The sequence below is a fragment of the Sarcophilus harrisii genome, chromosome 2, assembly GCF_902635505.1.
Source record: "Sarcophilus harrisii chromosome 2, mSarHar1.11, whole genome shotgun sequence".
Lineage (NCBI taxonomy): Eukaryota > Metazoa > Chordata > Mammalia > Dasyuromorphia > Dasyuridae > Sarcophilus > Sarcophilus harrisii.
In genome coordinates this window covers 282,448,927-282,465,226 of record NC_045427.1, presented here as the reverse complement: position 1 = coordinate 282,465,226, position 16,300 = coordinate 282,448,927, and the positions used below count along the sequence as shown (strand labels likewise).

Genomic DNA, 16,300 nt, shown 5'->3' with positions numbered 1-16,300 from the left:
GACCTGAAGGCTGGAGGTTTGTTAAAAGACAAGTTGTTCTAGAAATGCAGGACAAAGTAATGAACAATAAATGTAGGAAAGGTAGAATTTTGGTGGAACGTGTTGAAATTACTCTGAATAAAAGAGGTCTGGGAAAGAGAAAAATCACAGAAATAGCAAAATTTCATTCACTTTTTATTTGCATGGGTAATTTTTCAGCATTGACCCTTGCATAATCTTCTGTTCCAACTTTTCCCCTCCTTCTCTCCACATCCTCCCCTAGATGGCAGGTAGACCAATACATGTTAAATATGTTAAAGTATATGTTAAATATAATATTATGTACACATATCCAGTTTTTGCTGTACAAGAAGAATCGAACTTAGAAATAAGGTTAAAAATAACCTGAGAAGGAAATAAAAAATGCAAGTGGACCAAAACAGAGGGAGTGGAAATGCTATGTTGTGGTTCATACTCATTTCCCACAGTTCTTTCACTGGGTGTAGCTGGTTCTCTTCATTATTGAACAAATGAAACTGATTTGGTTCATCTCATTGTTGAAGAGAGCCACGTCTATCAGAATTGATCATCATACAGAATTGTTGTTGAATTATATATAATGATCTCCTGGTCCTGCTCATTTCACTCAGCATCAGTTCACATAAGTCTCTCCAAGCTTCTCTGTATTCATCCTGTTGGTCGTTTCTTACCCAACAATAATATTCTGTAACATTCATATACCACAACTTATTCAGCCATTCTCCAATTGACGGGAATCCATTCAATTTCCAGTTTCTAGCCATTACAAAAAGGGCTTCCACAAACATTTTTGCACATGTGGGTCCCTTTCCCTTCTTTAGTATCTCTTTGGGGTATAAGCCCAGTAGTAACACTGCTGGATCAAAGGGTATGAACAGAAAAATTTCATTTCTAATTAGAAATTCTAACTATTTAAAATTCTAATTCTACATAATTAATAGAAATTTGTAACAAAAGTGGGATTCTTTTTAATCTAGGAGCAAATCGAAGAACAAAAGAACAGTATCAGGATTGACGTAATTTGAGTAGCATTGGATAATTAAGAAACAGAAGAAACTGGCTTTCTATTACATTTTGTTACTTCTTTATCCACACTTATTCAAAATAACACATTTTGTTATTTTTCAAGTATGGCAACTTTGGGGAATGCAGTTTTGTTATAATAATTACAGCAGCCAAAACCAGTATAACATTAAAAAATTTAAGCAACAGATGGTGGCCAAATCAAACACCTTCAATAAAACTTGGCCTTTCCTATCATTCTTTGCAAATAATATGATGGTATACTTAGAAAATCCCAGAGCAACAACTAAAAAACTAGCTAAAATAACAATTTTAGTAAGGTTTTATATACACACACACATATGTATATATAAAAATCACTACCATATCTACAAATTACTAATCAAGTCCAGTAGTAAGAGGAGAAAAAGAAATTCCATTTAAAATAACTGAAGTCAACATAAAATACTTGGAATTCTTGTCTGTCAAGACAAACCCAGGAACTATATGAAAACAATTATAAATTTTTCACACAAATAAAATCAGATTTAAACAAATGGAGAAATATTAATTGCTCATGAATATGTTTAGAATTTAGAATATGTTTAGAATTATAATAAAAATGACAATTCTATCTAAATTAATTTACTTACATCAAACTACCCCCCCCCAAAAATGTTTTAAAGACTAGAAAAAATAATAAAATTTATTTGAAAAAACAAAAAAATCAAGAATATCAAGGAAATCAGTGAAAATAAAATGTAAAAGGTGGCGGCCTAAGAATCAGATCTCAAACTGTATTACAAAGTGGAAATCATCAAAACAATTTGGTACTAGCTAAGAAACAGAGTGGTAGATAAATGGAATAGATTAGGTACATTATTCACAGTAGTAAATGACCACAATAACCTATCTAATAATTAGGAAACTCAAAGATCCAAGCACTTAAGAACTCTGACAAAAATGATTAGGAAAACTGGAAAGAAGTTTGACAGAAAGTAGATATTGACCAACACTGTGTAGGAAAATATAGTCAAAATGGATTCATGATTTAGACATAAAGGGTAATATCATAAGCAAATTAAGGGAGCTCAAAAAATTTTATCTGTCAGATCTATAAGAATTCTGATTATATTGAATTAAAAAGGGTTTGCACAAACCAAACTAATGCAGCCAAGATTAGAAGGAAAGCAGAAAAATTAGGAAAAAAATTTACATTTAAGCTTTCCTGGTAAAGTCTTATTTCTCAAATACATAGACAACTGAGTATATAAGAATACAAATCATTCTCTAATTGATAAATAGTCAAAGGATACGAACAGGCAGTTTTCAGAAGAGGAAATCAAAACTACCTATAGAGGTATGAAGAAAATAATCTAAATCACTATTGATTAGAGAAACGTAAATTAAAAACAACTCTGATATACTATCTCATACCTTTCAGATTAGTTAACATGACAAAAAAGGCAAAGGACAAATATTGGAGATGTGGAAAAAGTGGGATGCTAATGCACACGTCTAACAATTCTGAAGGGCAATTTGGAACTATATCCAAAGGACTAGAAAAATGTGAATATCCAGTGATTCAGCAATATCACTACTAGATCTATATCCCTAGATCAACTAAAAAGAACAAGAATCTCTATATACAAAAATATTTGTAACAGTTCTTTTAGTAATAATAAAGAATTGGAGATTGAAGGGATGTCCTCAATTGGGGTACAGCTGAACAAGTTGTGGTTCATGATTTTGACAGAATACTACTGTGATGAAAAGAAACGATAAACAGGATGCTTTCAAAAAAAATGGGAAGACTTATGTGAACTGATACAAAGTAAAGTTAGCAGAAACAATACTATACACAGAAACAGCAATATTATACAATGATCAATAATGAATGACTTAGCCATTTTCTGCTACAATCCAAGATAATTCTAAAGGATGTATGATGAAAAATGCTATTTCCCTCCAGAGAAAGAATAGATGGCATATGAATGCAAATTGAAGTTTATTATACTTTCTTTTGTTCTTCTTTTGTAACATGGGCAAAACAGAAATATGTTTTGCACAATTATATATATAAAACCTATAACAAAGTGCTTTCCTTCTCAAGGAGGAGAAAAGGATGAGGGAATTTGGAATTGTTTTATGTATAAGAGAAAAAAAATTAGAAAAATAACTTGCTTTTTTGAGAGATGATATTAAAACTAAAATGACATTACTGTATTAGCCTCCATACAGTGCAGTTTATAAAATGAAATATGCTTTATAAATATTGCCAAATTCCACACGAGATAATATTTACCACAGATAAGTTCCACTTGCTGGACTCTATTCATGCTGTTAAGTGTATCCATTAAAGGGTCTCTCCTATCTGTTCCCTGGTCACTTTTGCCTTTGTTCTCATAAGCCAGGACTGTATCATATTCATCTGTCAGGAATAGGATTTCTAGATCTGCATACATTTTCTTTAAAGATAAAATAAAAATATCTCATTACTATTCATTACATTTACTACCCTCAAAGCTCAATCTCATAAAAAATTAATAAATTATCATTTGATGAGTAGAGCTTTAATCAATGAGAAATTGGGAGTACTTGGTAAGAAATCTAAAAAGCTACAGCAAAAGGGAAATATTTTATTTTCTTATCATGTAGGTCACTAGAAATTACAAAAGCTATATAAGAACATCAAAAAACATTTACACAAGCCCTGTAGCACAAGACCCACTAGAAGTCTTAAGAATTTTCAGTATAACCAAGGGATTCAACTGCATCAATGGTTGTAATTAAATACTTCAGAATTAGTCCAAGTCATCTGCTAAGAGGCAAATTTTTCCAAATTAAGAACCCATGTTCTAAATCAAAATTCATAGAGGAACAAAGAGAAAAATATTATGTAATTATAAATTCCTGCTATAATTATATTCTCAATACTAACTTCAAAATATGCCTTCATTTCTTTGTTTTAAAAATTTCTTCTCTAAACAATCAAAAACTAACTAGACTCAAGTTATACTCACCATGCAGTCACTACAGGTACATAATTTGTTACGCCAGTTATGGGGCCAATAGGTGGCAGTGTCTTGCTTTACATACTTCTTGGTCTTCAGATCTTGTAACTTGCAGACTGAATGGGATTCTGTATTCTGATGTTCATTCATGGAAACTGTCTAGATAAATTAAAGCATCAGGGTTTTTTTGGTTGCCCTTTTAAATTACTATAGTTTCATTCTTTAGTTTAAACTTTGAAAAACTACATTCTTTGCATGTAAAATAGTATAAGTATTTAGAGTATTGCTACAGACCATTAAAACTATAATCAAATATTATTTTAGTATTAATTTTATTATAATGAAATATACTTAATTTATATAATCAATTTAGTTTAAATGTTTTATATCTGCATATTAAAATTCACTTTACTTAACTTAAGCTTTGACTTTTCCATAGCCCATAATACTCCTACCTAACATCAATATGATTCTTACTTGTAGATCAGATTCAGAACCAGAGCTGGTAGATGGTTCATCAACTTGCTCTGTTTTATTCTCTTCCCTGATGACTTTTCCCTTTTCTAGGATGCTCTCTTCAGGAATACTTTCATGATTATTTGTTCCATTTTCAGCTTTGATGACTTTCTGGTCTTCTGTTCCATCTACATTCAGGACCCCATCATCTTCAGCAGTTATTATTTTGGTGACTGTAGGAACTAGGAGATAATCATCCTTACATTTGTCAGATGTAAATTCTCCTGTCTTATTGCTAATATTACTTGCAGAGTTTAGGAAGGGAAAACACTACAAATTTGAGGAAAATTGCAGAAATAAAACTAATAATAAATACCCACACTTAACAGGTTATAATAGTCTAACTTTCAACCCAATAGGAATGGGCTTTTGGGATAGCAAGGTAGTTCAGTGGATGGAGTTGCCAGCCCAGAGTCAGGAAGACTTACCTTCTCAAGTTCAAATCTGATCTCAGATATTTAATGACTGTGTAACCCTGGGCAAGTCACATGCTTTAAGTGCTATGGGGAATAGGAAGATATGTAGGAGAAAGAAAAAGAGTTCCTGCCTTCAAAATAACTTCCAATTTGTTTAGAAAAGTAAATGGTCTTCACACAGAAATATATCAATTCAAAATAGCTTATGACAATTTACATGGATACTATAAGGTTTGCAAAGCATTTTCCTCAACTCTATTCTGATATAGATAGTATAAAATATTATTATGCACCTTGTACAGATGAAGAAAAATGAAGTCCTCAAACTTTAATTGGTTTGACTAATATCATACCTACTAAGCCATAAGGTAGATTTGAATTTAGGTTTACAGATTCCAAAATCCAAATCCAGCACCCTACCACACCATAGTAGAATACTATGCAAATTGAAGCATATTATACTTTCTTTTCTTTGGTTCTTCTTTTGCAACATGGGCAAAACAGAAATATATTTTGCACAATTATATATACATAATCTATAACAAAGTGCTTTACTTCTCAAGGAGGGGAAAAGGATGAGCGAATTTGGAATTAATTGTATGTATAATAGAAATTACAAAAGGTGAAAACACTATGCTTGGATCCACATTCAGTCTCGATAATTCTCTTTTCTGGATGTGGATGGCACTTTACATCCCAAGTCTGTTGGAATTGTCCAGAACCATTTCATTGTTGAAAAGAGCCATGTCCGTCAGAATTGATCATCATACAATCTCATTGTTACTGTATACTAGGGGTCCTCAAACTACGGCCATGGGCCAGATGCGGCAGCTAAGGACGATTATCCCCTTTACCCAGGGCTATGAAGTTTCTTTATTTAAAGGCCCACAAAACAAAGTTTTTGTTTTTACTATAGTCCAGCCCTCCAACAGTCTGAGGGACAGTGAACTGGTCCCCTATTTAAAAATACAATGCTCTGTTGGTTCTGCTCACTTTATTCCAGCATCAGTTCTTGTGTAAGTTTTTCCAGACTTCTGAATTCAGCCTGCTCATCATTTCTTAAAACACAATAATATTCTATTACATTCATATACTACATTTTCTATCAAATGAGTGTTATAGGTAGTAAAACATCATTACGGTCTTTTGTGATGGAGAAAGGGTTTCATGAAGTACTAAGATTTCAGATGGGACCAGAAGGATAAATACCTCTTAAGAAAAGTAGAGATGACTGGGAGATGACTAAAAACCATTACATTGAATTCCCAATCCCTATATTTATGCACACCTGCATCTTTGATTTCCTTCACAAGCTAATTGTACAATAATTCAGAGTCTGATTCTTTTTGTACAGCAAAATAATGTTTTGGTCATGTATACTTATTGTGTATCTAAGTTATATTTTAATATATTTAACATCTACTGGTCATCCTGCCATTTAGGGGAGGGGGTGGGGGGGGTAAGAGGTGAAAAATTGGAACAAGAGGTTTGGCAATTGTTAATGCTGTAAAGTTACCCATGTATATATCCTGTAAATAAAAGGCTATTAAATTAAAAAAAAAAAAAAAGAAAAAAAAAAGAAAAGTAGAGATGAGAAAGCAGGGCATTTCAAGTATTGGAAATGGCAGAGTATACCAAGTTCGAGATGTGGAGGATTGTACAGAGAACCTAAGAATGCAAAAGGACCTTAGAAAACATCTGGTTTAATTCGAATCTGAGAGCCCCTTCTACAATATTTCTGTTAAAGGAGTCACCCAGCATTCACCTGAAGATTTCTGATGAAGAATCCAATATTTCACCCCCATCTCAAGCAGCCCAATCCATTTTGGAATATGACTTTGTGAAGAAATCTACTTCTCTTCAACTTCCTTCCCTTGCTCCTTGTTTCATTGCTAGACTAAGCATATCAAGGTTAAACTTCCACATAGAGAAGCCCTTTAAGCACTGGGAAACAATTATCAACTAGGGTGCGTTGGAGCCAGCTCTTAAAAGGCTTGCAAGAGTTGGTTCTTAAATTTTCTGTGTGAACATTACTACAGATCAGGCCTTGAAAGTTTTATTGTCTATATTTTAAAATCTAATAAGGCAGATTAAACTTAAAAGTATGTGTGTATATATTCTCCCACCCTTCTCTACCCATTATTAAATATTAGCCAGCACACCCCTTTATCTCTATGAACAGCTAGAGCTCAGCAGAAGTGTAAGAGGAGGCTCAAGGAATGAAGTCATCATAAGACTAGAAGCTAAGAATATAGTAAGTAGCATTTACTAGCACTTTAAATTCATTATCTTATTTATGTCCCACAAAACCCACCTATCAAGGGAAAGATACTAAAACCCATAGGGCCTCAGAGAGCTTCTAATCCAACCATCACCTAAAACAAGGACTCCCTTCAAAGTACTGAAGCAAGTGGTTTTCCCCTTAAGTTTTTTTTTTTTTTTTTTTTTTTTTTTTTGCCAATGATCTAGAAATTGCTTTATTTTCATGATATTCAAAAATATCATAAAAAAGGGGGAAAAACTGACATGTACAAAAGTATCCATAAAATCTCCTTATGTGATGACAAAGAACTGGAAATTGAGTGGATGCCCATCAGTTGGGAAATGGCTGAGGAAGGTGTGGTATACGAAATGTAATAGAATATTATTGTGCTTTAAGAATGATGAGCAGGCTGAATTCAGAAGTCTGGAAAGACTTCCACAAGAACTAATGCTGGAGTGAAGTGAGCAGAAATCAACAGAACATTGTATACAGTAATAAGATTGTATGATGATCAATTCTGACAGACATGGCTCTTTTCAACAATGAAATGGTTCTGGGCAATTCCAATAGACTTGGGATGTAAAGTGCCATCCACATCCAGAGAAGAGAATTATGGAGACTGAATGCGGATCCAAGCATAGTGTATTCACCTTTTGGTGTTGTTTGTTTGCTTTTTTCCCCCTACTTTTGATCTGATTTTTCTTGGGCAGCATGACAAATATAGAAATATGTTTAGAAGATTGCACATGTTCAATCTACAACTCTTGAGAAAGGAGGGTGGGGGAGAGGAGAAAAATCTGAACACAAGGTTTTGCAAAGGTGAATGTTGAAATACTATCTTTGCATATATTTAGAAAAATAAAATACTATTTAAAAAAAAAACAATAATGAAAAGACAAATTTCAGAAAAACTTGTAAAGATTTACATGAACTGATGCTGAAATGAAAGGAGTAGAACCAGAACATTGTACACAGTTAACAGCAACATTGTGTGATGATCAACCATAATAAGCAACTCCTCTCAGCAATAAAATTATTCTATACAATTTCAAAAAATTCATGGAAAATGTTATCTATATTCAGAGAAAGAACTTTAGAGTATGAATGCAAATCCAAGCATACTATTTTCTTTCTTTTTTTTTTTTTTCATGGGCAAAACAGCTCATGCCTTTATTGGTCACTGCTTTCATTTGTTTCAAGTAATTACTCTTTAATTTTAATATTTCATTACAGAGAAACAGGAATAACTAGAAAAGAAGATTCATTATCTAAAAACATTCTGGGGAAAGATATTGTCAACTTCTTTATGAGAAATAAACGTTTTACAAAAATTCCTAAAAATGTGCAAGCTGGGTAGAAGAATCATGAAGATAAGTTAAGAAGCCAAGAGATGGACCCTATATAGGAGGTGGCCAGAAGTGGGAATGCTGTGATACTGGGCAGGGGGGAAGGGGGGATCTATATTTTGAATCTGCTACAAGTAAATGATTTTGGATTTGCTTGTTGAACCACCTGATTCATGGTGTGATGTGGACTTTGAGCTAGCTGACTTCCCTTGTGAAGTAGAACCCTGCCATTATCAGGAATAAGCAAGTCCTAGGGTATCCCCTTAGAGTAATAGGGGAAAGGAATTCTTTGTCAGGTTCAATTTTCTTTCCCTCTAAGCTCTGGACATCTGGAAACAACCTGCCAGTCTGATGACCATGTCTGAGGTCTGGGACCTGGAATGCCAGGTGCCAGATTGACAGCTAGGATGACATAATCTTAATAAAGTATACACGAGCCAACAAGGACTGGAGGAGAGACATTCATTCCATCTCCCACCTAAATGATGACTGACTTCCCTCCTCTTTGCTCTGCCTCCAATCTCATTCCCAGTGCCCAACACCTGTGTTGGCAAAGGCTGCCCTGCAACTCCTTCAGATGCTGTGGTCCCCAGCGGTGGAGGCTCTCGGGGAATTGTCTGTTCCCCAACAATTCCCCGATGTTTGTTTGCTGCATTCCCCTTGTCCATCAGAGAGAAGTGGGAAAAGGGGCCACCAGGGAGGTGGAAGATGGAATCAATGTCTTACCGTAGGTGTCAATATTGTAGAACAATGTTATGTCAAGTACAAGCATACTATTTTCACCTTTTGTTTGTTTTTCATGGCTTTTCCTTGTAGTTCTGTCTTTTCTTTTACAACAGGAATAATGAGGAAATATGTTTACCTGACTGTATGTATGTGTATATATATATATATATATATATATATATATATATAAAATTGCTGCCATCTTGGAGATGGGGGATGGAAAGGAGGGAAAAAAAATTGGAACTCAAAATGAATGTTGAAAACTATCTTTACATGTAATTGGAAACATTAAAACATTTTTTCATATACTTTACTTTTACTTTTTTTTGCCAAAAAAAAAAAAAAAAATCTGCTATATAAAAAAGACTCAAATCTGAGACTTCTTTAGTCTTTTAAAGGACTCCTGGTATGAAAACTTGGTGATTACCAATTAACAATTCATCGGTAACTTCACCCCCTCACTTCTACCCAAGCCCTTTCTTATTACTATAGAGGCCAGCACCACCCTCCAGGTTCCTCAGGCTCATGACTTAGGAGTCATTTAAGCTGCAAATAAATGGCTGTCTTCCCCACTGTTGTGTGAACTAGATGGCAGGGACTGTCTTTTGTCTCTTTTAGTGCCTGGAACATAGCAAGTGCTTCATAAAGATGTACTGACTGAGGACAATGAGAAATTAAATCATTTTCTCATGGTCACACAGATGTTTTAGAGGTGGGTTTTGAATTTAGATAGTGACAAAGATATTGTATTTGGAATTAAGACATTGGAGTTCAAATGTGTCTTCAGACACTTATTAGTTATATGACCCTAGGAAAGTCACCTCTGTCTGCCTGCTTTTTTATCTGCAAAATGAGAATAATAATTTATTTCACAGGGTTGTTATGACATCAAATTGAGATAATGCAGTGAAAATGCTTTGCAAACTTAAAAGCACAATATAATTATTAACTATTAAAAATAACATCATCTATTAAAGGTTCAGGAAAAAAATAAAGGAGATGCTACTATAATGGATGTTATTAAGAGGGGTAAGGATTGAAAAAGAAAAGAACTGATTTCTTAAATTTCTAACACATTTTTCCATTATTGTAGCTTAGACTCATTATTTGCTGGATGTCAAGCATGCAAAAAGACCTCTCTCAGCTTAGGAACAGAGCAATATTCACAGGAAGTTCAAGACTTGGAGCAGGCCTAGGCCCTGGATATCTGATAACCTTGACACCCAACAGAAGGTTCTCCAAGTTAAGATAGGGAGGAATTTTAGGGATATGAGGGTTCATTCCTATACGCATGGGTCCCATAAGTAGAAAAAAAGAATGGCATTTAAAGTTGGAAACTCTCTACTTCAGTCCTAGTTCTGCTAAAAGTATAACTACAGATGATTAGATTAATCCAACTCTCTCATTTTACAGATGAGGAAACCAAGACCTAGTGGACAGAGTGATTTGGTGCTCAAGATGCTATAGATAAAGTATGCAGGCTAAAGCAGACTCCGGGTTTCCTGATTCTAAGTTCAGTACTTCTCCCACTGGGTCATACTGAGCGTCTTCCATGGGACTCTGAATCCTGTGGCTGGAATAGAGAGTCTAGCTAAGAAAGTAGTAGAAGTGGATAACCTCAGAGAAGGCTAAGCAATATGGACTTTACTCCTCAGGCACTACAGGTTTCTAAGCAAGAGAGTAAGTGTCATCCTAAAAGGATGAATCTAGTCCTGTAGTATCATCTTAAAAGACAATTGAGACTGGTAACAGTGAAACCAGGCAGGAAATGACTTTAGGAAACCTGGCCTACATCAATAAAACCTGTGGTGTTGGTAGTAAGGATCTAAAACGATACTTACTGTGAAAGAAGAAATGACAGTACTCATTAATAATAAAGAAAAGAGAAAGGTCTAAGTAGTCTCCAACTTTCAACAAAGTCTTCTCTGTTGTCTATTAAGCTGATAATCTAAATGATGCTAACTCTATGTTCTTCTTCAATATCCATTTTCCAAAGGGACACAAATCTTAACTTTACAGTTTTTTTTCCCCTCTACTCTCCACAACACCTAGCAGTGAGGGGTCTGTTACAGAGCACTTAAATGATAGCTTGATTGGCAGGCTGTTTCAGTTATCATTAACAGTCTGGAAATACAGTGATAAAGTTACCTGCTAACTGCGCAGCATAAGCCCACAAAAAGGAACAGCGTTTCATGCAAGCTTGGCACACCATCTCTTGGAAATCCCCACTCTCAGGAGGAATTGCACCCAGATGCTGTCAATTTATAAAATAGAATGTTCCAATGACCTCCAATTTTTCAACAAATACATTAATTTTAAGCTACTAAAGTAGTGTGTTAATAATATTCAACGTATATAGCAACTTTTAGTAATGTCTACTACAAAATAGAAAATATTAATTAAAAAAAAAAAAAGATCTCACAAGTTTTATATTAGCTTCAAAAAATGAAAGAAACATTCCTCACCCTTCCATGGAACCAATCTTCACAAACTACACATTGGATCATCTCATCTGGAATCTAGCACAAAAAGACAATGTTGTGATAAATAGATATCCAAGACACACCAATAGTTCTCATGCACAAAATTTTAAGTCCTTTTGTACTCAGTGTTAATTGGTTGAGAACTCTTCATCAAGCCTCTAACTGCATATCCTGCAAAGTTAGATTTCAAATGTGTATTTTAATTTAAATATTAAATGAAAAAATAAATGAGAGAAATAATGAAGCTGGTGATAAATAGTGTAAGGCATTATGAAAATGAATTGGAAAATCAATGTTGAAACCACAATCTTGATAATAAAGGAAGCAAAGGCAAACAATATAGGAGACAGTCAGAAAAAAATCAGACCATAGAAGTCAAATAACCTAAATTCAAGTCTTTTCTCCAAAAAGCACTAGTTGTGTGACCATAGGAAAATAAGTCACTAAACTTTGTAATGCTTTTGGTAACTCTCTAAGAATATAAGCAGCATATAAACTGCACCAATGAGATCTCAAGCTGGGACTTCTCTACATAACCTCCTTCAACCCAAAAGGACAGCAGTAAATAACAGAATTATTGAATAGAGAGATATCCAATTTTTAAATGTCTTTATTATTTTTATCTTTCATATTATATTCTATATTTTTATGTTTATATGTATATTACATACTTGTCCTTTTATTTTTAAATTTCTTTAAAAACTGGCTTTTTTCTTCTTCTTCATTTTTCCCTTTCTCTTTATTGGTTCACTTATGGCTTCTGTCCACTTTCTTTAAACCCACATAAACACCAAGTTTTTAATCTACATGCACACATACCAGATTGATTCATAGCTGTTTTCAATTTATTCTTCCATAATTCAATTTAGTAACTGTAGCCCAAAGGTGATTAGAAGGAATAGAAAAAAAGACTATTTACTCAGAGGAAGAGTGGAAAAGGACTGAGGAGAGGGGTACAGAAAAGATATGGGCAATGGCAGATTGTTACACTTGAGCTGAGAGCCCCCTTGTGGTCTTAAAGAAAACCAAATTATAAACCTAAATGCCCATTTTCTTCACTGTAGGGATAAAAAGCTACAAAGCTCAATGGAAAAAACAATTAATTTAGAATAACAAGACCTGTGTGAGAAAATGGCCCTTTTCTCTCTGGCTAAGTTTCCTATATGGTCCCTTTCAACTCAAAGATGGAAAAATTTTTTAGGGCTTTAAAATGATCAATTTGACCATTTTACATATGAAAAAATTGATTTCCAGAGAGCTGAAATGACTTGCCAATATCACACAACTAGTTCTGGAACTGCTGAGAATAGAACCTAGACTATCCTAAGTCTACTGTTTATAACATACCTGGTGGGCTGTTTCATTCTTAAGAAAAAAGCCCATTGGAGGCAGCTAAGTGATGTAGTGGATAGAGCACTATCCCTGAAGTCAGGAGGACCTAAGTTCAAATGTGGTCTCAGACACTTAACTCTTCCTAGTTATGTGACCTTGGGCAAGTCACTTAACTCCAATTACCTCAGGGAAAAAAAAAGAGAGAGAAAAAGAAAAAAGAAAGAAGCCTGCTTAGGAAGAAGTTCAATCCTTACCATGCATTCCCATGACCCTTAGGTGACATGGACTCTAGTCTTGACCCTTAATTTTCTTACCTCATCTTCAGGATCAGGATAAGGTCTCTTGCAAATGCAATACAGTCCAAAAAAGTTGTCATTATATTTATTGCCTGAATTTAATTTTCCTTTTTCCTAAAAGTAAGATAATACTAGTTTCAATGTACAATATAATCTTAACTTTTAAATAACTGCAAAAAGAAAAGGATATATACCATGAAAATTATCTTGGCATTACCAAAATTTCTGCCCAAAAGAAAATCTGTCCTTTAAGACAGTTGCATCAAATTCAAACAGAAGCAAGGGCTACTAAACCAGACATAACTATTTCATGAGATGCATATTTATTGACTTAGAAAAACCACATATTAACATTATTTATCTTGTTAAATGTTTCCCAATTACATTTTAAACTGGTTGGAGCCATGCTTGGAAGAGTGTGGGGTCATGGACTAAATGTTAAAAACATCTGTTTTAAGACATTTTCAAACCAGTAAAGTTCAGCCCTTCAAAGAGAAGTTTTTATCTAAGAGACAGGTTAAAAGAGAAACTTTCTTCTTACTCTTTCTTAACATTAGTGATAAATCCTGGCTTCTCAGTAAGATGGAGCTAATATTTATTATAATTAATTACCAAACTTTCATTACAAACAAATGGGATCATCCTGAACTAAAAAGGAGAGACTGAAATTCTGGTGGAATTTCAGATCTCATCTAATGCCCAGTCAGACTGATCAAGGCTCTCAAAAAGTCAAGATAATAGTCCTACTTCTTCAAATTAACTTCCCTTTTTCAAAGAACAGGAAGGGAGATAGCCCCAAGCCTCTAGTAATCAAATCATGATTAAATAATTTGTCAACTAAGAAAATTTAACCTCTATAGACTGAAACCATGTCTACTTTTAATAGACAGTTTCATGAAGCTATGTTTAGAACAATCATCATCAACCCTATGGTAAAGAGTGTCTCCAAAAAAAAATAATTAGACTGGTTCTCAGATGATAGACATGAGGGCTCATTGTTAGGTCCATATCCAAAGTCTTTCCAGCTTGTAATTTACTAGTATAGCATTCAAGATCAAGTCACCCTTCACACCATCTATTATAGAACAGGACTTTATTACAGGATTAGCCAATAAAATAATGAAAAGTAGTAAAAAAAATTCTTTTATCTACATTCACTTTGATACTATTTGTTCAAATTTTATAGTACCCCATTTTCCTCAGAAAAGATCCATAGCATAAATTAAACAAATTCACTTTGATATGCAACATATTTTAGTAAGATACTTTGAGTAGTAATCCATTTTTTAGTTCCTTTAATTTTGTTCTAAACTGTAGAACTTAAATGACTTTATTTACTTAGCCTTGCAAACAAATAATAAGGAGATTAAATTCTAATGCAGATAAAGCTAATTTTCAAGGGAAATAACAAACAAATAATTTGTTTTCTGGCATCTAATCTTATGATACTATTTGTTAAGTGATTGAAAAATTTACTCACAGGAAGTAATTTGCATTCCAGATTTTTAAACTTGCTATTTCCACAATCACATCGAAAATTTCTGAAACAAAGGAAAAAGGTAATAAGTTCAACTTATTTTAAAAAATTAATGTCTTATTCTTATGTTCAGAATTCAAGTTATATTCATTCTCCATTTTTTTTTGTTTAGAAATTAACTTGGTTACTGATTCCTGAACAAAAGTATTAAGAGAAAAATTGTATGATCCCCCCAAAAGAAAAAAATGCCAAAAAGAATGCAGAAATAATCAAGTGAACTACTACAGATAAAGTTCACTTGCTTGACCCCATGTATGTAAATTTAAGGTAAATCAGTCTAGGTAAATTAATTACAACAAAGCAAAGGCAAATCAATTTGTATCTTTAACTGTAATTTTAAAAAATGTTCCTAAGAACTAACTCCTATTAAAGAACCAATTAATCAGCTTTATTAGCACAATCAGCTTTAATCATTTATAGACCCTATAAAAGATTAGTTCAAAATGATAAAGTTGAGGCTGGGGGAAATACAGCTGAAAAGGCAAAAAAACTACAGTGTACCTTTTTGGATTGATGTTAAGATTTAATAACCAATGAAGATATGTTTATGTTTATGAAGATGTTTTATGGGGCAACTGTACCTTTTTGTATATAGCTCAAATAACTTATGACTTCCATGGCATTCATAACTGCATGCTAAACAAATTCCTGCTGGTTCTTCTCCTTCTGGGGTGCATGTGCTGCAGGCATATAATGCTTGTCTTTTTACAGAGCCCTATAAAATGCACAGAAGAAGAAAATCAAGAAGATAAATTCATTCAAAAAGAGTACAGCTGGCAGTAAGCACTCTGTGATCTAAATAATAAATGAAATTTGATTCAAACCCCATAGAGATCTGTAGTTAAAAGCCTATTTTCAAAAAAAGTATAAAAGTACCATAAAATGGAGAAAGCACATACCATAAAATGGAGAGAGTATGTACCACTAATGGAAAGAGCACAAACTCTGGAGCAAGAGGACCTGGGTTCAAATCTTGTCTCTGGCAATGACCACCTATGTGACCTTGGACATGACATCCTACCTTGACTTCACTTTATTCATCTACAAAATGCAGTGCTTAGCCTAATTGGCTTCTGAAGTTCTCTTCAATTTTAGATCTATGACCATATGATCTCCCTATATCTATTTGCATTGAGGCCCCAGCCTACCTTTCTAACCATATGGTCTACACTTTTTTCTGCTTTCACCAAATCTAACCTTTTACTGTTTTTAAATGTGCTTTACAATGACCAGCTTTTGTACCTTTAGAGTCATGTCACAGATCATTATGACTGCTTCCCATTTAGAAAGCCCTCTCTCAGCCATCACAATTCTATTCATTCTTCAAGATCTGCTTCAAATTCTGCTTTGT

The 16,300-nt window shown here is 33.8% G+C and overlaps 1 protein-coding gene across 1 annotated transcript in view; it reads right to left on the bottom strand.

The window, feature by feature from the left end:
* Positions 1–16,300, bottom strand: part of UBR7 (ubiquitin protein ligase E3 component n-recognin 7) — a 33,291-nt gene that overhangs the window by 13,647 nt on the left and 3,344 nt on the right. Inside the window, exons 2-9 of the mRNA XM_031952312.1 lie at positions 15,531–15,664; positions 14,893–14,953; positions 13,431–13,526; positions 11,767–11,820; positions 11,450–11,555; positions 4,512–4,732; positions 4,044–4,193; positions 3,326–3,488 (exon numbers count right to left, since the gene is read on the bottom strand). Coding sequence (XP_031808172.1) covers positions 3,326–3,488; positions 4,044–4,193; positions 4,512–4,732; positions 11,450–11,555; positions 11,767–11,820; positions 13,431–13,526; positions 14,893–14,953; positions 15,531–15,664 — 985 coding nt within the window. The remainder of the gene's footprint in view (positions 1–3,325; positions 3,489–4,043; positions 4,194–4,511; positions 4,733–11,449; positions 11,556–11,766; positions 11,821–13,430; positions 13,527–14,892; positions 14,954–15,530; positions 15,665–16,300) is intronic.